Raw genomic sequence first — 23,454 nt, 5'->3', positions numbered from 1 at the left:
TCTCCGCCCTTCCTCGCCCGGGCGCCGGCCGCGTCGGTCCCCCGCCTCCTCGGCCCTCCGCGCTGACTCTCTCCCTCCTTCCTTCAGAGGATGTCCTCCTTCCAGCTCAACCTGAGCCCGCTCAAGGAGCCGCTCGGCTTCATCAAGGTCCTGGAGTGGGTGAGTGCGGCGGCGAGGAGGCCCGGCGGGGCGGGGGGTGGCGGGCGGCGGGCCCGCGCGGTTCTCTGCGCGCCGGGAAAGGGACTTCCTGCCGCGGTCCAACCGAAACCGGCGGCCGGCCCGGGCCGCGCTCCCTTCCCCGCCCGCCGGCCGGACGGCCCCGGGCGGCCCCGAGCCCTCCGCGCCTCCTGCGCCGCTCCGCTTGGCCCCGAGTTAGAACCGGGTAAAAATAACCCGTGGGTCAGGGCGGCGGGCGAGCGGGCGGGGTGACGCGGTCTTTTCACGAAACGCATCTGGTCGGTGCGATCCCCCGAAACACGTGCTGGGAGTCGCCGTGGACTCGGCTGCGGGTGTGTTCCCGGCGGCATCCCGCAGCCCGCTTGTGGTCCCTTCCCCGGGCACGCTCAATCATTAACATAAAAGAGACTGATTCCTGCGACCTTGGCCGCGATCTGTCGCCTGCAGGGTTCTGCAGATCTCCTCCGGCCTTGGCGCCTCGTGCATGTTCCGGGGCCGGTTTGGGGGCCCGTGTTCGCGGTTCGCGGGCAGCTGGCCCCTGCCTGGCGTGCAGCAGGTTGTTTTGATAGCCAGCGACATGTACATCCGTAACGCTTGAGCCCTGTGTTTTAGAGACAAGGTGGTGAAGGGGCAGAACTTCTGATTTCCTGTTTGAAAGACCCCGCCGAGGATGTTTTTTTAAAGTAGCACAGAAACTGAAATTCTCAGATGGGCACTCGATCTGATTTCCTACCCACGCCCAAGGTTTCTTGCCCTTTCCCTGCCGAGTTTTACTTGGGGTTTTCTGAAAACTGTAGTAGTGCTGATTTCACACAAGTGTTTCCTTTAAAGACACGTAGATGTATTTACTTAGGGTTCTGTCAGCCTAGGTCCAGATTTAAATATAAAGAACATTATTATTTGAGTATATAAAAATTTTAAATTATAGGAGGAACGTCACATTTCACTAGGCTAATGAAATATAAAGGTTGAGAAAAAGGCTTATACCTCCTAGCTTGAATTTCGTTGAGGATTATAATTAAATTTTCAATTTTCACTTAAATCAGTGAAGAGGCAGTTGTTTATGTGTGTGCTTATATTATTTGTCCATCTTTGAAAAAGTAGACAACTTTTTTCCTTAATGTTTTAAGACAATGGTAAGTTTATTAGTGATCAGTGGTCTGATATATTTTGAAAAATACCCTTTTTTAAGCTTCTTAAGGAAGTACTACTTTCAGTTTGAACAACTTATTACACAGGAGAACGTTTTATGAAAAGACTCTTCATTGTTGATGGTGTAGTGAATATTTATTCAACAAATATTTGAGTATGTGTTATATACTGGGGCTGTGCAAAGCGCCAGCCTACAAACACGAATAAAACATGGTCATTTCCTCAAGATCTGTTGAGAAAGAAAGACATGAAAGCAAATAGGAAAACGCCATATGAAAAATACTATAATAAAGGTACAGGCAAACTGTAGTAGGAAGGAGAAACCAGCGGCCTGGAGAAGTCAGAGAATTTCCTAGACGGAGGAACTCTTGAAGGAAGAGTGCTTGCCCTCTTGGGAAGTGGGTGGGGAGTGGCTTTCCAGGCAAAGGGGATCTTCTGTTCAGTGGTGTGAAAAGTCGAAGCAGCATGCCCTAATTCAGGACTTAAAGTGGCTGGGGTTGGCTGGAACATATACTGGGAGGGAGGGTGTGGTTTGAGATGATTCTGAAAGATTTTGAAGGGCTTGCAGAATGGCTTGGAGTTTATCCTATGAACCAATGATTCTTAACCTTCTGGGGTTAACCTTTGATGAGCTGGCTCCTTTCCTTAGGAAGATACGTATGTGCAGGGTACAGAATTTTGGGTTGGTGATTGGATAGCTTCCATTTAAGCCCAGAATTCCGACCCTATGAGGTGGAGACTCACTCGTTGAAGGGTTTTAAACAGGTGGCTAATATAATTTGATTTGCCTTTTAGAAATTTTCATTTTGTCAGCAATGTAGAGAATGAATTGGAAAGGACATACATGAAGGAAGGGAGACCTGTTGCTTGAGAAATTATAAGGGCCTAAAATTAATTCAAGTGGAATTAGAGAAGAGAGGTTTAGAAATTAGAATATGCTTGGAGGGTGGAGAAGAGGGAGGGCTCTAAGGTGACCGCCGCGTTTCTGACTTGAGTTGGTAGTGGTGCCTCCACCAGGATACCACTAAGGAGAAGCTGCAGTGTTTCGGTGGAAGATCAGTAAGGTTTTGGGTGTATTGAATGGTCTCTTTAGATCATATAAGTAGAAGTATGCTATAGGCAGTTAGATATATGGATCTAGAGTTTAAAAGACATGTATGGGCTGGAGATTCAGCAGATAACTGCCAGCAAAGGAGAGAAGGAACGCTTAGGAAGATGGAGAGAAATAACATCTTGGCATCGCTATTAGAGAATTTCAAGAAGCGTGCTTAGTAATATCCGGTGCAATAGAGAGGTTAAGTAAGATAAGGACTAAAATGCATCCCTTGGCTTTGGTAATCAAGAGGCTCCTGGTGGCTTTAGTAAGAGCAGTTTCAGTGAAATCAGGAACCAGGTGGTAGTCAGCTGAATGGAGGGGTGGTAGGAAGGTGGACAGTGAGAGTAAACTGCTAGTTGACTGTGAAGAGGGCCAAGCTTTGGTGGTAGCCGTCCCAAAGCTGGAAAGACGGAATGTGTTTGTGGGTGGTAGAGCAGAGACTTGTGAAGAGACTTGTTGGAGGTTAAAAACAGAGGCAGAGAGGGGGCAAATGCTAAAACAAGGTTCTGGAGGAGAAAGCCCCATAGGAGGAATTTTTAAGTGTTTTGAATGAATTGTTCACGTTCATAGCCAGTGATGGAGGTCTAAATATAGTCAGTAAATAAGGTAACAAACAAATCGAAATCCAGATAAAGCCTGCTTACCATCTGTGTAACTAAAAGAATAATTCCCCACATCAGCTTATCTCTAGCAAGGTTCTAGAAGACCTTAGACTAAGGTATACCCTAATAACATGTAAGCTTCAAGGGGTTCCGAATCTGAAGGCCTTACAGACATGAAGGCAAGATGCCCAGTAAATATTTATTGACAGAATAAAGATACAGCCACCGAAGCAGAAGCACTTTACTTCTAACCTGCAGTCACCATGTTATTTTTATTTATTTATTTATTTTTAATTACTCCGGGCCCGAGGTATAGTGCCTAGCAGTGGCATTGCCCTAGTTCTCTTTGTGTAATTCGTACTCGGTAAAGGTTGACTTTTTGTTGCCCTCATGTGGGAACAGCAATAGTTCCAGGGCTGTCAGAACGACTGAGTTAGTACAGAAATGTGTGAGTGGCGACGATGTGCTGGAACAGTTCTTAGTAGCTTCTGAGCTGCCGCGTAGAAGCAAGACTAGACCCCGACAGTGCCTCGCATGGAGCCCTGTAGGCTGACGTGCTTGCCTCCTGGTCCTTCAGGATCGCTGAGCTCTCTACTACATGTTTAAACTTATTTGTCCCCGTGTTTCCTGCCTTGAGCAGCCTATGAAGGTGACAGTAGGAAACTTAGGTAAGAATAGATGTCCCATGTGTAGGAGTTGAACACTGGAAGTAAAAGTCAAGGATTAATTTGATCTAAGCAGCTTTTTTTAAAGTATTTAATATTTCTCTGGTAAATTTTAATTTGGGTCTTTCTTTATAGTCAATTATCCCTGCTATTTAGATCAAAGTTTTTCATTAAAGTGATTTGATCTCCTTTTAATGTCGAACATTGCCTTTTGGACTTTCTAGCTGCTGTCTTGCATAGGGTGGGCACTGAGCAGATGTTTAGCACTTAGTGAATCGAAGTAATGTGCTTTCCTAATGCCACACATATAAAATTGTAGAAGGGATACTGATTGGGGAGTATGTGAGGAATTTCAGACTAACTTAAGTTGAATGTTAGAATTATTAACCATCTCTGAATGTTTTTGTATTTGCTGATCGAGTTTATTCTTAGTATTAACAGGAAACATTTATTGACTGTGATGTATGTGCTAGGGCTCTACCTGTATTTCTCATTTAATCCTGACAGCCTGGAGTTGTCATCTCCAGGTCCCATGTTACTGCTGTTGTCTCCATGTTAGCAAGGCGGAGGGAAATTAAGTAATTTGCCCGGGGCCCCATGATTGTGATTACTACATCCATGCCTCTAACTGTCTGTTCTTAGTCATCTTGATAACTTACCTTTCTGTGTCCAATTGGTCTTTTAACAAATTAATGAAAATATTACCCAAAATTTCAAGCTTAAAAAACAAAAACTTAAGGTATCTGAAGTAATTTCTTTCTTATTTGTTAAATGCATGCTTATAATAAGATCTTAAAAACAAGTAGAGTCTTCTAGATTCATTTACAAGTTTGAATGTTTTTTTCTGACTTTATACTTATAATTAATGAGTATATTCAAAAGAACCTTTAAAAACATTACTTTGGAGTAAATTATTATCCAAGAAAATTAGTGTGAAAAACAATAAGAAAACCTGTAACCCTTTGAGCATCACATATGTCAATTTTTTAAACAAACTGTCAGAAATGCATAAAAGTTTATATAAAATACTTAAAGTTTAGTCATCCCAAGTAGATTGTAAGATTTTTGCAAACAGGGACCATGTTTTATCCTAATCTTATGGTTTATAATGTGGCACGGAGGAGCACTCCAGAAAATACAGGCTGTTTGCGTTGTGGCGGGTGGGGCATGTATAGAGTGATGTTTGTTTCATCCATTTGCTTAATTTTTACATTTTTAGGCTGTCAGTCTGTGATAGACTACTTCTTGGGAAACTTACCTTTCTCCTAATTCTGTCATTTGCATTCACTTTTTTCCCCTACTGTGGAAAGGGGAAAAAGATTTCAAAGACTATTTTGTGCCTCCCAGGACTCTCAACCCTTCAGGTTTGTTATTAGACTTACTGACTCACCCCATGCCTCTACTCTCTGTTTCTTCTCCCTGAAATCCTCTCAGTTTCTGTCGTCAGGCCTCTCACGGGTAGATCAGATGTAATTTTCCTAGAGAAAGCATATATGGCCTCAGTGCTTTCAGAATGCACCAAAAACCTACACACACGTACACAGTCACCCCGCACGGAAATAGCATTCTCTGATAAAATATAAAAGAGAAAATTAAGGTAACAGAACCATGCTCTAATACAGTGGTTCTCAAACACGGGTCTCAGAACCCCTTTACGCTCTTAAATATTGAGGGCCCCCAAAGAGCTTTTGTTTGTGTGGGTTGTATCTATTGGTATTTACCATATTAGAAATTTAAGCTGAGACATTAGAAAAACATTTATTTGTTTAAAAATAACAATAATAAATCACTTGAAAGCTTGAGTTACATCACTGGCAACAAATGCTGCCAATTTTCCTTAACTTTGTTCCTATTCAAGAAAATTATCTGCCAGATATCCAAGTCTGGAAAACTGTATTTTGTCTATTATTTATTCTTTCAAGTAAAAATGATGTTCTATGGGGGCTGGCCCCGTGGCTGAGTGGTTAAGTTCGCGCCCTGCGCTGCAGGCGGCCCAGTGTTTTGTTGGTTTGAATCCTGGGCGCAGACATGGCACTGCTCATCAAACCACACTGAGGCAGCGTCCCACATGCCACAACTAGAAGGACCCACAACGAAGAATATACAACTATGTACCGGGGTGCTTTGGGGAGGAGAAGGAAAAAATAAAATCTTAAAAAAAAAAGATGTTCTATGAAAAAATTTACTAGTTCAGCATACACCTCAATTGTTTCAATGCTTTCCCTGTAGACAACCATTGTGTTTTGGTATGGAGTAAAAGTCTTTATTTGCAAATCCTGTTTCATCACACAGTATTAAGAAGACTCAAAGGTCAGCATTTAATAAAAATAATTTTTACTACTTCATCAAAGACAGTTTTAAGTGAAACTGTTTTTATTTTTTTAACTGCAAGTGCATGGCAATGAAATAACAGTTTGATGCCATTGCTGATTCCTACTAAAGCCCCGCAGTGTTACCCACCAGAGCTGTGGCTCAAATCAGCGAAAGTGTCCACCCAGAATAAAAGGCACATGACGTCTTAGTAATATTATGAAGATATTTTTTACCTCATATGGTACTCCACAGACCACACATTGAGAATTGCTCTTCTAATACAAGGTAAACATCGTTGGGGACCAGAAATGAAACAGAAAATAAGGGTGGGGGGAAGAATGTTTCCTGATCTGGGAAATAAATCTGGAAAAAAGCTTCGACCTATTGTCTGGATTTATGACGTCCATAGAGCTGAGTACTTAAAGAGGTGGAAAGAGAGAGAGCCTTCTAACAAAGCCCTGCATCGTCTGCCTGCCAGCTTAACATCTGGATTGGTGCTGACTTGAATAGTCTCCTATGTTGGTGGTTTGGAGGTCGGTCCATCATGAGATGAGGTGTTTGTGGGCTAGGGGACTCGGACGGCCAGGCAGAAATCACCGTGAAACTACTAGAGAGGGAGATGACTATAAAGCCACCAGGCAGGGATAGAAAAGAGTGGGAAACAAACTCTCAAGTTGAGCCTATGTCAGATACCCTAAAACACATGAAGAAAACTAATTTTCACTGAACTCAAATTATATCAGTGGCAACAAGTACTTTCAGTTTTCCATGAAGTGACAGACTCACTTCAAGACAGCCACCAGACCAGCCATCAGGACATCAGTTCACCCAAAAAACGTAAAAATAATACAACAGTCTGAAATGATTTTAAAATAAGTATATATATTTAGGTTCCTCAAAGATTTCTAGTTCCATACTCAGCTTAACGGTTGGTTAAGAATAAAGGTGACATAAAGATGTTTTCAACATATAATAATTCTTAGCAGGGAACTTCTAGCTCTTATTTCAGCAGGAACTCAAGTTTACTTCTCGTGATCCAAATTCCTCAGGCTCATGGAACTGTACTAGGCAGGCTATTTAGAACTTTCTGTGCTTGTACTTTACAAGCAGAGGGAGATGGTAGAAGAGGGAAACTGAAACACTTTGTGACTGGCTTCACTGCTCAGTGCACAGTAGGAATAAACTGAAATATCAGGATCAATAACAAACCATTTTAAAAAATGAATATCGTTAGCAGGTGTTTCAGACCTTGACTCATAAAAGTCCGTGCTGTGGCTCTCGGCGTCAGATCTTACTGATGTAAAGGCAGACGTGCTGTAACAGTGCATTGAAGTACTGACTGATCATTTGATTCAGTAAAATGGCATACATTTGGTTTTTCACATAAACACTTAGACGCAGTGTACTTTTCAGTCTATTTCTGAAGATTTCAATTATATAATTTTCCTGAATAAACCTCGGATGAAAAGAAATATAAGTAGATGACATCAGATTACTGATGAAGCCAAATAGCAGTGAGGACCCTGCGTCTAAACACATGTGGAAGACCCCATAAATTACATGAGTGCCACGTTCCCCTGGAGAGCCCTCAGTGAGTTGAGCAGGGTCTTAGACTGAGAGCCTGGCCTGGGACTCTGGCTGTCGCATAAATAACTCCTTGAAAATACCAGGAGTTGCCAAACTTTTTTTTATCATGAATCCCTATCTGTAAGATTTTATTCACAGAGCCCTAATATGCATCTAAGTTGCAGTTATTTTGCTATGTCAGTACCTTAAGGCATATTATACACTCAGGGTGAATTTCGTTCATACTTTTAAATCCTTATTTTAGATAGTCGCCTGATAATTTCTAATTCTTTTTTTTTTTTGCCACCTTCATGTGATCTGATTAAGTAGAATATTTTTATCTTGCAATATGGCTAACGAATATAGCTCATGTCGGGTGTTAGTGCTTCTGTTTCCTCTTTTGGACGTGAGTTTTTGTATTATTTGTCTAGAGTTTCCATAAAGACATTTTTAAACCACCAGTCCATTTTGTGATGGTTCGTTTAGTTAAAACTAAATCGTTTATTCCATAAATTCACTTAGCCAGGCACACTGTCATTGCATCTGTGAACACTGACAGTGAAAGAAGAGGTGGACGTACTGCTGCCCGTCCGTCCGTGTTATGAGACCCCCCTTCCCTTCAGGGTCCCCAGCACACTGTACTGACACAGGACTCTCTGGTTCCAGTGGTGTATTAATTTCAATAAAGCTCTAATTCCTTGCTGAAGTCTAAAAGTAGATCTCAAGAGAAGTTCAAGGATCTTCTTGTACACCAGTTAATTGAGTGCTCCAGTCTGTACAGGAGAGTATCATAGAGGACCCGGGTGTCACATTAGTGTCAGAGGTACAGCTCTCGAAGTTGGAAAGGCGTCTGCCCTGTCTCTGGCGTGGGTCTGGCGGGCCGAGAGATAAGTGGAGCTGTTTCTCCAGGAACTTGAGGTCTCGTAATGAATATGGAACCTTTTTGACCAGAAGCAGCCTGCTGTCATCCTGGCCCTGGATTCTTACTAGTTACTCTACAGATGGGCTTTCGTGTCAGCAGTGTAGTCATTCTGCATGAGGGAGAGAGAGGTGGGAAAATGAATTTCACCAGCAGCAAGGATGTATGGGTCAGCATAGCAGTACTCCTCATTTTAGACTAGGATACAAACCGAAGTGCTCGTAGGAACCACCCTCACAAGGTAAATGAGTGAAACAAGCTTTTGGGAAGACAGTCCATTCATTGGTTACTGGTAACCAACATGCGTGAGGTTAGCTGTTGAGACAGTAACGTGGAGGCAGTCTGGAAAGCACATGCCCCCGTCTGTGTCACCTGTCGCTCAGTTCCTTGTGATTGTTGCTGCATGGGAGTGTGGGTCTGAGGTTGCTGTGGCATCAGTTTCCCCACACCCACTCAGGAAAAGCAGGACATCCAAATTTTTATGTGAAGTATGCTGATATTGAAGTATTGACAGCAGATTCCCTTTGTTATGAATACTGAGAAGACCATCCAAATATCTCCAGACCAGGTTTCACCCACGGGCTGCCAGTATATAGCTACTGCCTTTTTTTTGGTTTTTTTTTTTGAGGAAGATTAGCCCTGAGCTCACATCTGCTGCCAGTCCTCCTCTTTTTGCTGAGGAAGACTGGCCCTGAGCTAACATCCATGCCCATCTTCCTCTACTTTATATGTGGGACGCTTACCACAACATGGCTTGCCAAGTGGTGCCATGTCCACACCCGGGATCTGAACCGACAAACCCCAGGTCACCAAAGCAGAACATGCACACTTAACCACTGCGCCACCAGGCTGGCCCCTATAACTTCTATCTAAATCAAAATAGCAGTGGAATATGGGAACAGGTGAGATGTTGGATAGCTTACATTTAGTAAAAAGGGCATACCTTGTCCCTTTTTTCCGTAAGGTAAAGACCAGAATCGCAAATGTGACATTTATTCATCCTCATAACAAAAAGACACCTTTGAAATGATGGTTTTGTAAGACTCGAAATAGGGTTGTATTTGTAGATTATTGGGAATTGATTTTTCCCTTTAATTGAGCAGTTATTGAGAGAGATTCGCTCTGTGCTGGGCCTTCTGCTAGGCAGGCTCTGCAAATCCTGAATAAGACGCGTGCAGAGCCGGCAGTCAGCCACAGGAAGAGAGGCCTTGGTCTGAAGGCAACAAGCTCTAGCACTGTCTGCGGTTGCTTTACTCATTTTCGTATTAACTGGGAAGCTAGTTTTTGTTGTTTGTTTTTTGGGTTTTTTTATAAGGCAAGATACACAAGAAGTGTGCCTGTAGTTGAGTTAATGACCCCAAGTCTGGCAGCCCAGGAAGCAGAACAGTCCGCTGCAGAATTGGGTAGGGCCTTACGGATGGCGAGAGCTTGGAGCGGGCAGGCACAGGGGTGGGGCAGCTCCTGGCAGAGGGGACATAGACATCCAAGGCCTCAGTCCCTGGCGAGCTTGAGGAGCAGTAAGTAGGACAGTGTCACAGTCACAGTACCCGGCAGGGAGGGTAGCGAACAGAAACCCAGGAAGATAGAGGTGAGGCTCTCCCAGCTGTGCATCTTAGGCTAATTTAAGATGTTTGAGGTTTGTTTTTTGTTTTGTTAAATTTAGGTCTGGAAAGCCATTGGGGAAATCCCTTTAAACAGAGGAGTGACTTGACCAGATTTCTATTTCACATGCATGTGCCGTCGTCACTCAACATAGCTTTGTTAGGTAGAAGCACGATGCCGGCTACAAATGTGAGCCACAGAGTAATTTTTTTTTTGTTTTTGAGGAAGATTAGCCCTGAGCTAACATCTGTGCCCATCTTCCTCCACTTTATACTTGGGTCGCCTGCCACAGTATAGCTTGACAGGTGGTGCGTAGGTCTGCACCTGGGATCTGAACTGGTGAACCCCGGGCCGCTGAAGCAGAACGTGCGCACTCAACCGCTGCGCCACCGGGCCGGCCCCCAGAGTAATTTTAAGTGTTAGCCACACTAAAGACATGAGAAGAAACAGGTGAAATTAATTTTAGTAATTTATTTTACTTAACTCATTATTTCCAAAGTAGTATTTCAACAAGTAGTCAGTATAAACAATTGTTGATGAGATATTTTACGTTCTTTTTTTATACTAGATGTTTGTAATCCATTGTATATTTTACACTAACAGCCATCTCCATTCAGACTAGCCATTTTTAAAGTGCTCAGTATCCACGTGTGGCTGGTGGCTACCTTAGTGGACGCTGCGGCTCCAGAGCCCACACTGTGAAAGACGGGTGGTGGTGGGAATGAGAGGAAGTGTCGCTGGGCTAGTCCCGGTGAGAGATGGTGAGGGCCGGAGCCAGACATCGGCAGGAGTGAGCTAGACGAGGAAACCGCTTTCACAAGAATGGCGTCATACTCTCTGTAGTCTTAGGCAGCTCTCTTTCTTTCCACTCACATTAGATTTCCATGATTCGTCCATGTGGACGTGGGTCACTGTAGTTTCTATATCTTTATTGCTATGTAACGTCTCATTGTAAGTATGTACTACCATATTTTATTCATTTTCCTGTTGACTCCCCCCCGTTTTTGATATTGTAATATCACTATGAACATTCTTGTATATGTTCTGTAGTACACATGAATTTCCCTTAGATCTATATAGTAGTAGATACTAATCTCTTGTGACGTTATTTTCACCTAGTTTGTAGCTTGTTTTACATTCAAAAGCTGACTTGATTTTAAAAAATTATTTTTCTGTACTTGAGTTTAGTAATCTTTTATGGTTAGTGGGGTTTTTTTCTTTTTCTTTTTCTTTTTTTATCTTAAGAACTTGTGCCCTTCTCTGTGGTCACAGATTTTCTTTTATGTTGTCTTTAAAAATCTTAAAGACTCACTTTTTACATTTGTCTCTAGCGCATCCAGACCATTTATTGAGCAGTCATTCCTCGAGTTAGTTATCTATTGCTACGTAACAAATTACCCCAGGCTTAGCACTTCAAACAAGACATTTATTAACTCAGCTGCTGTGGGTCAGGAATCTGGGAGCAGCTTAGCTGAGTGGTTCCGGCTCAGGGTCTCGGAGGTTGCTGTCATCTCAAGCCCTCCGGCTCCCTCACGTGGCTGTTGGCCAGCCTCAGATGAGACACTTCCAAGGCCTCTCACACGGTTGTTGGAATCGTCGGTTCCTCCCCACATGAGTCCCCTTGTAAGTTGCATAGTATCCTCCTGACATGCTTTCCCCCGGGGGCAGTGATTCAAGAGAGCAAGAAAGGAAGACAGAAGGCCATTGCATTCTTTCCACCGTATTCTGTTCACTAGAAGCGAGTTACTGTGTCCAGTCTGTGCTTGAGGGGAGAGAGAAACCGGTCTCTGCCTCTTGAGGGGAGGAGCGGCAGAGCAGACACTTTTAAACCCCTGCACTCCTTTCCTTGGTGATACGCAGTGCCCGCTCGTAGAAAGGATTTGTCTGCACACAAGTCTGTTTCTGGCCTCTTGTTCTGTTCCGTTGGTTCAATTTGTGTATCCCATTTCTTTTTCCTAGTCCTAAATGTGGGTGTATATGCCCGAGACTCACTTCCTGGCCTTCTGTTTTCAGCCTGTGTGTTGGTGCACATCGGTGCGGAGAGGGCATCCATTCTTCTCCCTTCCCCTGGTAACTCTTAACTAGAGACTGCCCACTGTGTGCCGTACATTACCTCAGTCTGCATCACTGTGACCAAGCTCCCTTTCGTCTGTTTCTTCTTCATGGAAACAAAAGCCCGTGATCGTTTTTGATCCTGATTATGGCCTGATTCAAGGCCCTGGATTAATCCATGGGAGGCATTATTCAGTGTTCAACAGTATAGGCTTTGATATCAGACCTGCACTAAATTTTATTCATTTGCTGGATGTATGGTGACCTTGAGCAAAGCAAAGTCCCTGCCCTCTTTGAGGTTACATTTGAATACAAGCAAGTAACTAAGTACTGTCAGGCAGTGGTTATTACAATGGAGGAAAAACCGCAGAGCGTAAAGAGAATAGATAGTTTGGCGGGGGGGCATTGTCATTTAATAGTGTGTGGTGGGGAAAGCCCTCTCTGATAAGGTCAGATAAGGTCAGATTGGAGCGGGCATTGTGAGGTGGCAAGTGAACTGTGTATTCCAGGCCCAGGAGCGAGCCAGCACAAGGGCTGTGAAGGAGGAGCCTGTCCTTGTCTTTACAGAATAGCAAGGAGACCATTTTGTGTAAAGAGACTTGGCAAGGGAAAAAGTAGCAACATGAGATCAGAAATCTCATGGGAGGAAAGGATCTTGTAGACCATCATATGAACTTTGGTTTTTATTCAGAGAGAACTTGGAAGCCATTGGAGAGTTTTGAGCAGATGATAAAGTTTTCTGCCTTATATTTTTAAAAGATCACCCTGGGGGCCAGTCTGGTGGCGTAGCGATTAAGTTTGCCTACTCCGCTTTGGTGGCCTGGGGTTTGCCGGTTCAGATTTCAGGCAGACCTACGCACCGCTTATCAAGCCACACTGTGGCAGGCGTCCCACATACAAAATAGAGGAAGCTGGACACAGATGTTAGCTCAGGGCTAATCTTCCTCAAAAAAACCCGCCACCCTGGCTGATATACTGACCTGAGACTGAAGCAGGGGCAGAGACGCCAGCAGGAGGGTCAGTTCAGAAGGCTGTCAGCGTGTAATTCAGGCAAGAGGTAGTGGTGCTTTAGATGAGGGTGTGGCCATGCTGTAAGAAATGATCAGATTCCACATAGACGTGTTAAATAGAGCCATTAGCATTTGCTGCAGGATTGAGCTCGTGCTCACTATACCGTATCGGGCTTTTTGTTTTATTTTGTAGAAAATTTAGAAGATGCAAATAGATAAAAGAATTATCTTTTACTTTCTGTTCAGAGGTGACCACTGAAAATTTTGATGCATAACCAGTCTAGGTTTTTGTTGTGTGCGTATGCATAGATGTAATGTAGACTCATGCACAATGCTTTGTTTAAACAAACTTTATGAGTAATGAACATTTTTCTATGTCATTAGATATTCCCCAACATTTTATTGACTGCATAATGTTCCATTGTATGAATTTAATTTGATTTGACTTGATTCTCTTTCACTATTTAGGATTCTTCTAGTTTTTTGCTGTTGTAGTTAGCACTTGAGAGAGCACCATTTTGTTATTTAAGCATTTGCATGATTAGGAAAACAAATTTCCAACTACTTTTTTGAGACCCGGAAATACCCACGAGCTCCTGAAATAGCGTCTCCTCTTTGCTTACAGTCTCTTGGCTTTACACTTTCCCTTGGGTTCCAAATAAAAAGACCTCCCATTCCCCCTTTTAATTTTGATACTAATAAATAAGACTTCCTCTGAATTTCATACTAATATTTAGTAGACACACTGGAGTATGAGCAAATGAATTGTTATATGGGTTGGTATACTAATTTCTATATTGTACTCAGTGGAGAATAAAACTGCATTTGTTGAGAGTCGCAAATAAAGTTTTAAATGTTTTTCAGCACTTAGGTCTAATTTGTAATTAAGGATTCCTAGAATGTTAGCCGATTTTTAGTAATCAGTATATTTAAGGTTTTAATGACCCATGTTTTGGGCCCAGTAATGCTTCTTCCTTTTTCTTTCTTTTTTTTTTTTTTTGTTCTCACTTTGTGTAGATTGCTTCTATCTTTGCTTTCGCCACCTGTGGAGGTTTTAAGGGCAAAACGGAAATTCAAGTGTCTTGTCCTAAAAATCCTGAAAATAGAACTATTACAGCCGCTTTTGGTTATCCATTCAGGTGAGTTATTTGTTTGTTTTTATGGTTTAACAACTCTTTTTACTTTTATATTGACTCATTCAGCTTTCCAGCAATTTATTGATCTTAGGGGGTAGGAAATTTTAAGTTGCATGCTCATTGGTAAGTACTGACCAGTGCTACTCAGACTGTGGTGCATAGAGCAGTGCTGTCTGCAAGCTGCCTTCCTCGTCTGTGATGAAATAACTGCAGAAAATGAAAGTAAGCATTGAAATGCTTTTCTGTGACATGGCCATGACATTCTTATTCTGTCATCCCACAGTGGATTGGAAATTTAACAACAAAACAAAACAGAGACTGCTCCATCCCCCTAGTGTGAGAAACCGTGATGTGTAAGCAAGTACGGCTTATGAAAAATCCAAATTTCTTTTGTATTTGCAGTTGCTAAATAATAGTGTTGTTTATATAATTTTAAGACGTGTATTTATATAAAGTGAAGTGTTCATGTGTTTCTTTCACTAACATAAAACTTATTTTCTTACTCTCAAACTGAAATGAATATTTTGTTTGTGAATTCATCTGTTTGACTTCAGGAGTCATTGAAAAGTTTATTGAATGTCCTGTGTTGAAGCCAGGGTGTGAATCTTTTTCCGCTTACTACTTTGACCTCTCTAGGACTCAATTTTTCTGTCCAATAAATTGGAAATAGTACCTGTTCAGGCTGTTTTGATGATTAAGTAGAATCTCAAAGATATGTCAGATAGCAAGTGCTCAGTAATTAGTCCTTGCCTCTCCGTCTCCCACCCCTTCTCTTCCAAAGTTGCACAGCATCGCTAGTGGTAAGTGCTTTTGCCATTTACAGATGGGGAAAATTAAAGACGGTGTGAAGTTAACAGCTAATTAATCCAGGGTTAAAATGGGAGTCATTATAATTGGCTCTCCTCGTGCTGGTGGCGTGGACCTGGCCTCCTAGACGGGAATATCGTGTCTCAAATTGTGAACTTTTCGTATCAGCCCTCTTAATCTGCTAAGTTTTTATTGCAGGAAGAGAGTATCTGGATGGGGAAGTGTTTAATTCAGTCTATATTCAGTCTATCATAGACCAATTACCAGGTATAATTTATAATTAATGTACATTTCTCACAGAAATTTTAATTTACTTAAATATTTGAATTTTCCCCTTTTTTTCTCAAAAGGAAAGTGTTTATAATATATTTGGGGAGTATTTTTTGAAATGGCATTTTCAATATTCTGCCCATGTCTTTCCATCTCTGTTGGAAGAGTCTAAGTGGTTCCTAAACTGACCTGAGCCTTTTCAACTAGGTTGAATCAGGCGGCGTTCCAGGCCCCCCCGGGGGTGAATGTGTGTGATGTGGAGTGGAGAGACCACGTGCTCATCGGGGACTACTCCTCCTCGGCGCAGTTCTACGTCACCTTCGCCGTCTTCGTCTTCCTCTACTGCATGGCCGCGCTCCTGCTCTACCTCGGCTACACGAGCCTGTATCGCGACAGCCGGAAGCTCACCATGACGGTAAGCAGCCACTCGCTTTCTGGACAAAAGTGCTTTGTATGGGAGAAGTGTATGTTACATTTGAAGTTAAAAACAGATTTTCTCACACTGGAAATAAAAAGCCTTGGCGTGAGCCAGTTCAGCGTATTTTGCCCTGTGTTTACTCTGAGGTTGGGCTTTCTCCCCTCGTCATGTTTAACCAGTTCTTTTAGCCTGTTTGCGCCGCTTTCTGTGTTCTCCAGGGAGTCCAGAGGTTCGTTGGTTGGTTTCTAACTCTATTTTAACCTGGAAAGAGCTCGAATATGTCATAGAGCACATTAGGTTGCAAGTAGCAGAGAAATTACTGCGTTGAATTTGACGAGTGGCTGCCGTTCTAGTAGTCCAGACCTGTGTTCCTGCTTCTGACCTGGTCCCCTTTCTCAGAGATCCCCTTTCTGCCCCTGCAGCTTCATAGTCCCTATCAGGGGTTACAGACTACGGCCGCACGCCAGTCTGACATGCTGTTGTTCTGTTTTAATTGCTTTGGGTTTTTTTTGATAGCTTTTTCGTAGCTTTCATGCTACAGTGGCAAAGTTAAGTAGTTGTGACAGAGATCAAAACTATGTACTGTCTGGCCCTTGCAGGAAAAGTTTGCTGACTCCTGGGCTATGTTCCCAGATTCCTTAACTTAAAATTTGATTTAGATAATTCTTACATTCAGCAGCAGTGGCATTCATGAGCTAATGTTCTGTCTTTGAGATGGCAACAAAGGGTTTGGGTTGGAAGTTCTGACACCTTTCTTGGCTTCAGAGTCTACTGAGCTAGGAATAAAAATAATCTCTGAGATTTAACTGGAAGAATCTGGCCTGGATTATTTGTGACAAGTGCAGAGATAAGCCGTGGTTTTAAGCTGGTCATCCACTCCAAAAGAATAACTGCAAAGTGAGTATTAGTGTTACTGACTTGAAGGGAGAACAGGTGTTTTTGTGATGCTGGTCATTTATATCTATGAGAAAACACTGGTGTCTGCTAATTATTTGTGAAGTTACATTAAAAGGAAGGCTATTTGAGTATGAAGAAATTATTAAATACAGTAACAAGTTTCAATTATTTACTTTTTTTTTAAATTTTTGCTGCCTGGATCATAAGAATACAAATGGTAAGTAAGGAATAAAACAACCTTTTATCATTCGTATTTATTCCATTTCTTATATCTGAGAAGAAATCCTTAAACCAGATGTTTTCATAAAATATTTCTTGGTTATTAGGTGCCCTTGAAAAAGATAGAGATCAAGTACTTTAATTTGCAAGGCCTGCTCAACAGAAATTACATACTAGGAATCGACAACTTCTGCAGACTTTTCAAACCTTATTTTAAAAAGAACTGTGATGATCAATAATTATATTTTGTTAAAATTCTTTGTAATTTAAATTCTACATGAAAACGTTTCTCGCCATTTTGTCATTATCCCAACAAATTTTTAAGTTAAATCTAGCAATGAGCCTTTTATTTCTCATATTTTGTTTAGTAAGCTTTAGAAATACCACGTTTTTAAAAGCAGCATTCAAATCTATTTTTGTTGAGGGTTTTTCTGTCTAATGAAACTGACCTAGTTGCATCATTCAGAAAGTCAAAAGTAATTTTCCACCTCAGAGTGATCAATTAGTGGTCATAGAGAGAGAATCCAGAATTAGTTCCTTAAGTGATTTCTTTTCGTTTATCTAATGGATGTTCTTGTCTGCTTCAAATTAAATTTTGTCCAACTTCAAATTAAATTTTGAATTCTACTTTTAATTGAACCATATAAATGTAAAATAAAATTTTCTTGAGATACTCAAATTTTTAAATATAGTCAAATATGACACTTTTTTTTAAGTACTGTTAATGAGGGTATGTTTTTAGCAAAGTTCTCAATTATCTGCTAAGATACTTCTAGGAGTATTTCAATTGTGACATTTTAAATCAAGTTTAGTTCCCTTTTTAAGTAAATACAGCACTTCTTTGTGTTAAGTAGTAGGAGTTTAAGAGTTCTGGGTCATGTGGAGAATCAGGAATATCATAAATCAAAGCCAGCCAAAGATAGGGCATCCCGAATCCTGAGAATCTGTTGTGAATCGTGCTCTAACTTCTCGGTAGGATCAGCACTGCCCAGGCGGCTGCAGGTTGTGCTTTGCAGAACTCCGGGTGGCACCTGTTCACATAGATGGCAGCTTAATTAGAGTCCCGAGTAGGACAGGACATCTGCAGGAGAGCCCACATGTCCCCACCTCCTCTTACCCTAGGGTTACTTGGGCGTTATTTTCAGAAAAGTACCTACTTTCGAAATATAAGAATGTCATGCCTTAAGCCAGCAAAGTAGATTTAAAGAGCATAATGAGAACAAGTGTGTTTTTTAAATAAGGAATTGGAAGGAAGAAACCTGAAAATTAAGTGAATTTGATGTATATTGCTCAAAGCTCTGAACTTGGCCCAGAGGGAACTTGTTTAACATGTGGTAACCTCATACTATTTATCAGTTCTCCAAAAGGCATTGGATTTCTAGCAGGTGTTTAGAAAATGTCTACCTGCAGCTGAAAGTATAACAGAGTACAGCAGCAAGAAGAGAGTCCTCCTACACTGCCGAAAATGTAGGCTCTAATGTTTCTGTCCTTTTCTCTTTGATCTACGTTGTTTTTAAGGGGACCACTAGCAGTGGAGAGCTCAAGTGCAAAATGCACATACCTCTGTGTTTGTAAAATTAGTAACTGTTTTGGCTTCTCTAATCACGAGGCATTTATTCATTGCCATCTTGACCAGGTGGTCAAGGTATATACAGCATAGCTTCTGTGTCTCCTAAGTGGTCACTGATGTTTATCCTAAATAAATGACTCAAAGCTGGTTGGCAAAAATAATTAAAAGCTAATCACATTTATTCAAGAGACAAAACACTTCTGTGATGAGCTCCAAAACCCATTTCTGAGCTTGGAGAGATTTTGCTGCAGGTGTGTAAGAACTCAGCTTTGGATGTACCCAAATGCTCAGAATATGTAATATTAAAAGATACAGATGTTTACATTATTCCCACTTTGGTCATTAATTTAAAGGAAGACCACACAAGGTGGGACTTATACTTTATATTATGCAAATGTGTATTTTTAAAAAGTGTTGTTTAGATCTTTGTAACCAATACTAGTTGACAAAATTTTAGTTCCCCGGCAGAATAGATTGAGTAGGGAGAATAAATGTTTTTTTCTCTCTTCATCTTATTAGTTCAATAAAAAGGTATCAAAATATTAAAAACTTCAGTCCTACTAGCCAGCCCTGTGGCCTAGTGGTTAAGTTCACACTCTGCTTTGGTGGCCTGGGTTCAGTTCCCAAGCACAGACCTATACCACTCATCAACAGCCATGCTGTGGTGGCAACCCACATAAAAAATAGAGGAAGATTGGCACAGATGTTAGCTTAGGGTGAATCTTCCTCAGGAAAAAAAAAAACCTTCAGTCCTATTCTTGGAAATGTAATAAGTAGCAAAGAATTTAGTAGAAAATTACTAGTGATAAGGTGTCTTAAGAGAGATTTTTTTTTTGTCCTTTTAACTTAATATAATGAGCATTCTTAAAATTTCATGGTCATAAATTTAAAAAGAGACGAGTCATCCTGGATATGTGCTTTTCATCATTTCCTTATCTATATCGTGGAGAATTAGATTTACCTAAAGTTACAGTTTTGCCAGAAGAGTGTAGAAAGCAGGAGAGTGGCGGGGTAGTTGAGGGTATATGCAGGGCAGCATAATGAAGGACCTGAGACTGTAAATTAGTTAAGGAGGGACGTGAGAGCATGAGTGAGGCTGACGGTAGAAATGTGCTGACATCAGACGTAGGTCCTGATGGGTTCACAGGATTTTGGGGCTGGGGCAGCAGAAGGAGTGAGCTAGAAGAAGAGCTGCCGTTGGGGAGTGGGGGGATTGAACAGATTATGTGGGGGTACAATTAGGTGACAAGGGTCTAAGGCACGATCCTGGGGCGTCAGTGGCCTGTGTAGGATTGTGGTGAGGGCTGCATCAGGCTTTGATTTCTAGGTAACATCTTAGACTCGTAAGGAGATGACTCTTCACTGCCATGGCCCAGGCCCTGGGCTGATGATAATAAACAGCAACGTATACTGTGTTGACGGTGGCCTTTTTTAGAAAGTATATCATGAGGGCCATTTCTCAGTGCCATAGCTTCAATGTGATCTCAGATTTTTCATCATGGCTTTGCAATTTAATACTTTTAAATTGACTGTTCATTGCTAACTCATTCTTATTTTTGTTGTAGGACTTTGTCGTTACTCTTGTTGCCACTTTTTTGTGGTTGGTGAGCACTTCAGCCTGGGCGAAAGCTCTTACAGATATTAAAATAGCTACCGGTCCCAATATTGTCCGAGAACTTGGACCTTGTAATCAAAGAGTGACGTGTCATTTTGGCTCTGTGACTAGTATGGGATCCCTAAATGTATCTGTGGTATGTATGCAGTATTTATAAAATATTTTATTTTACCGATTAGAAAAACCTTACCAGTAATTTAAAGAAACAATAGCTTTTAATAAGTCTTTTGATGAATAAATTGATTTTTCTTTCTACTAAGCTGTCAGAATCCTAGTTTTATCGTCTAGCCTTTACCTTTATAACAGTGAAGAAACGTTTGTTAAGGAAATTATTACTCATAAACAGGTTAGAACACGATCACGATTGAGTCTTTCTTTTCATTAAAACTGACTAGGCAATACGCTCATGTCGTTTTAAGTTATTCAGCAATCCTAGAGGATGTGGGAGGTGGTGTTGTCTTCGTCTCACAACTGGGACGCACTAGCTGGTGTGTTCATTTGCCCGAGGTGACGCAGCCAGTAAGGGGGAGACCCCGGTGTGAACCAAATCTGACTTTAGAGCCTATTGTCTGACCTGACTTTCTCTGAATCTATGCAAGTGATACACTTAGGGCTTCTCACATAATCTAACATGTTTGTCTAGATAATTTATATGTGATATAGGATAGATGTATTATTAAATATATCATTGATATACTGAGTATATTATATTTAGAGAGGTCTCGTGTCTATTCAAGAAAATGTTTTTCCAGTGGGTGAAGTCAGCAGTGCCTTATAAAGCAATTTGGCCAAATGTTTGTTTCATAACTTGTAATTTAAAAGTCTGTTGCTGGCGTTTATATTGACAGTGATCAGAAATGCGCAGGTTCAGAAATGTTGTTTTCTATGCAAATACACACAGAGCTATAAAGCCCTGGCCTTCGGTAAGATGATGGGACTCGGGCCTCTACCCCACGCCTGTGTCCTGAGTCACTGTTCGTGTCTGCAGAAGCTGTGAAGTGGGGCAGCTTCAGCCTGTTCACCTCTGAGGCCTTCGTCTTGTCAGAGTTGTGCTGGGAAGACTGGCTTCTTTTAGCTTGACTAATAGGGGTGTGAAGTAAAGTGGCTCTGTGACTGCTTTCTCTTCTGGCTGCAGCTGTTGGAGTGGGGAGCTGGTGGTGGGCTGAAACGGGGAAACAGGGAAGGATCCACAAAGGCGGTTCCCAGCCCTTCAGATGGGAGAGAGCAGAGCCCTCGGAGAAGGAGGCCTGGGGCCCCGCTGTTCCTCCACCGGAGCACTGCAGCCTAAGCACAAGTTGTGAAAGGAGGGCTTGGTTGCTGTTCTCAAATTTAACCTCATCTTTTTGGTAATAATGAGCATGCAAAATAAGATTTGTTTTAGTCATGATAGTACATGTTAAAGATTTGGAGATTTAGATTTATTTCAATGGGAATAAGTCATTATGTATCCAAATTTGGCATTGAAATGGAAAGGTTGCCCTTTTTATTCCACTGTATATCTGGTTCAAACTTTAAATGAAGTTATAGTATACTGCCTGAAATGTTAAATATTTAAAGGAAAACTAAGATGGATATGAATTTTTAAGTAGATATTAGGTTTTCACGTTTATTTTTCTCTTTCTCAGATCTTCGGCTTTCTGAATATGATACTTTGGGGAGGAAATGCGTGGTTTGTGTACAAGGAGACCAGCTTACACAGTCCATCAAATACTTCTGCTTCCCATGGCCAAGGAGGTGTTCCCCCTCCTTCCGGGATCTAATGAAAGGGAAAAGTACACTGTATGAAATACGGGGCTCTACTATGACCTGTTGCCAACATCTTGAGAAGCATTATTGGTTTCTAATAAAAGTAATGGCCTTTTCAATAAATTGGTGGGTTTAAAATTTTGCTGCTTTTTTACATAAAACCTGTGCCTTTCCTAGAGATTTAAGATGTAAATGTATTCCCACGTGTAAATTTGAAAATTCAGGGGCCTATTATGAGATAATACACATTTTTAAATGAACAGAAATTTCTTCACTAAGTTGTTTGCCTTCCAAAGTGTTTACTCCTTAAGCCGTAACATATATGTTGTCTCAGAAGAGTTCTGTTGTCACGTCATAATAGGAAGAAGATCTCTACTTAGAATATACACTACTGAAGTTTGTATATAGCTCATAGACCTAAGACCTGTCTTTGTTTAAGAACTCCTTGATTACATAAATCATAGTTCAGAATTCATATCTGAACATTGTTTATATGTTATGAAAAATTTTTAATCACAAAGACTGGGAGTATGTTTTATTTCTGTTTTTCTAAATGAACTACAGTACTTCATAGGTGTACTAAGATTGTTTTGGGAGTGGGGTTTGGAAATTTCTAATAGACGTATGGTTTTAATTTAGTAATTCTGTTGCATGAGGTGTAAGCATCCATTATGCTGGTTGTTCAGTAGACTTGCTGTCTGAGTAGAAAGCACATGGTTCAACTAGAAGTTTGACATGTGTGGGCATGGCTCTTTAGTGGTGTGTGTTTGCTGTCCTTTCTTGCTTATGCTATTTAAGTGTAGGCTGAGACCTAGTCTCCTTGCAAGTGGAGTGAAGTAATCCACCCTTTTTGCAGACCCTATTCATGGGGTTAAAACAAAATTAAGATTGCCTTTTACTTTTGAAACACTTAACATTTAGATTCAATGAAGTTGCTATTTTGAGTTTAGCATTGATATTGTGGAAATAAATGTGATGTGGATTTCGTGTTTCTTAATGTTTATTCTGGGTGATTAGGAATTATGCATCGTAAACAGGAACCTAAGGAGTTGTATTATGGGCGCACTGTCTTTGTACACACATCTGGCTGTGTTCTGAATACAGGGCTTCTTCACATTTTACTTATATGTGAAGTGCATCTTGTTATTACCTTAATTTTGTTGCTTTTGTTCATGACAAGAATTGTCAATATGAGAATGTATATCTTTTATGCAACCAAGTTAATAAAGAAGTTAAAAGAAAAAGTGCACTGATCGTTATATTACAAAGAAACCTTCAGACCGCCCCAGTGGCATAGTGGTTAAGTTCAGTGTGCTCCACTTCAGCAGTCCGGGGTTCATGGGTTTGGATCCTGGGTGTGGCCCTACACCACTCAGTAAGCCATGCTGTGGCGGCGTCCGGCATACAAAGTAAAGGAACATTGGCAGAGATCTTAGCTCAAGGGCAGTCTTCCTCTAGCAAAAAGAGGAAGATTGGCGAAAGGTGTTAGCTCAGGGCCAGTCTTCCTCACCAAAAAAAGGAAAGAAACCATCATAAAGGCACAAGCAATTCAAAATGGGAGGATTTCCAAAGCCGGAAATAGAATATCACAATAGTTTTTTTGCATGTTTGGCAAGGAATAA

General features: G+C 41.3%; 1 protein-coding gene across 1 annotated transcript; it reads left to right on the top strand.

Moving 5' to 3' along the window:
* Positions 1–23,076, top strand: SYPL1 (synaptophysin like 1). The gene is made up of 5 exons (XM_046669686.1): positions 1–159; positions 14,172–14,293; positions 15,575–15,782; positions 20,037–20,222; positions 21,712–23,076. The coding sequence occupies exons 1-5, from the start codon at positions 91–93 to the stop codon at positions 21,844–21,846; spliced, it is 720 nt and encodes a 239-aa protein (XP_046525642.1). The 5' UTR covers positions 1–90; the 3' UTR covers positions 21,847–23,076.
* The last annotated feature ends 378 nt before the right edge of the window (positions 23,077–23,454 follow it).

The sequence above is a fragment of the Equus quagga genome, chromosome 8, assembly GCF_021613505.1.
Source record: "Equus quagga isolate Etosha38 chromosome 8, UCLA_HA_Equagga_1.0, whole genome shotgun sequence".
NCBI lineage: Eukaryota > Metazoa > Chordata > Mammalia > Perissodactyla > Equidae > Equus > Equus quagga.
This window is presented reverse-complemented; position numbering and strand designations above follow the sequence as displayed.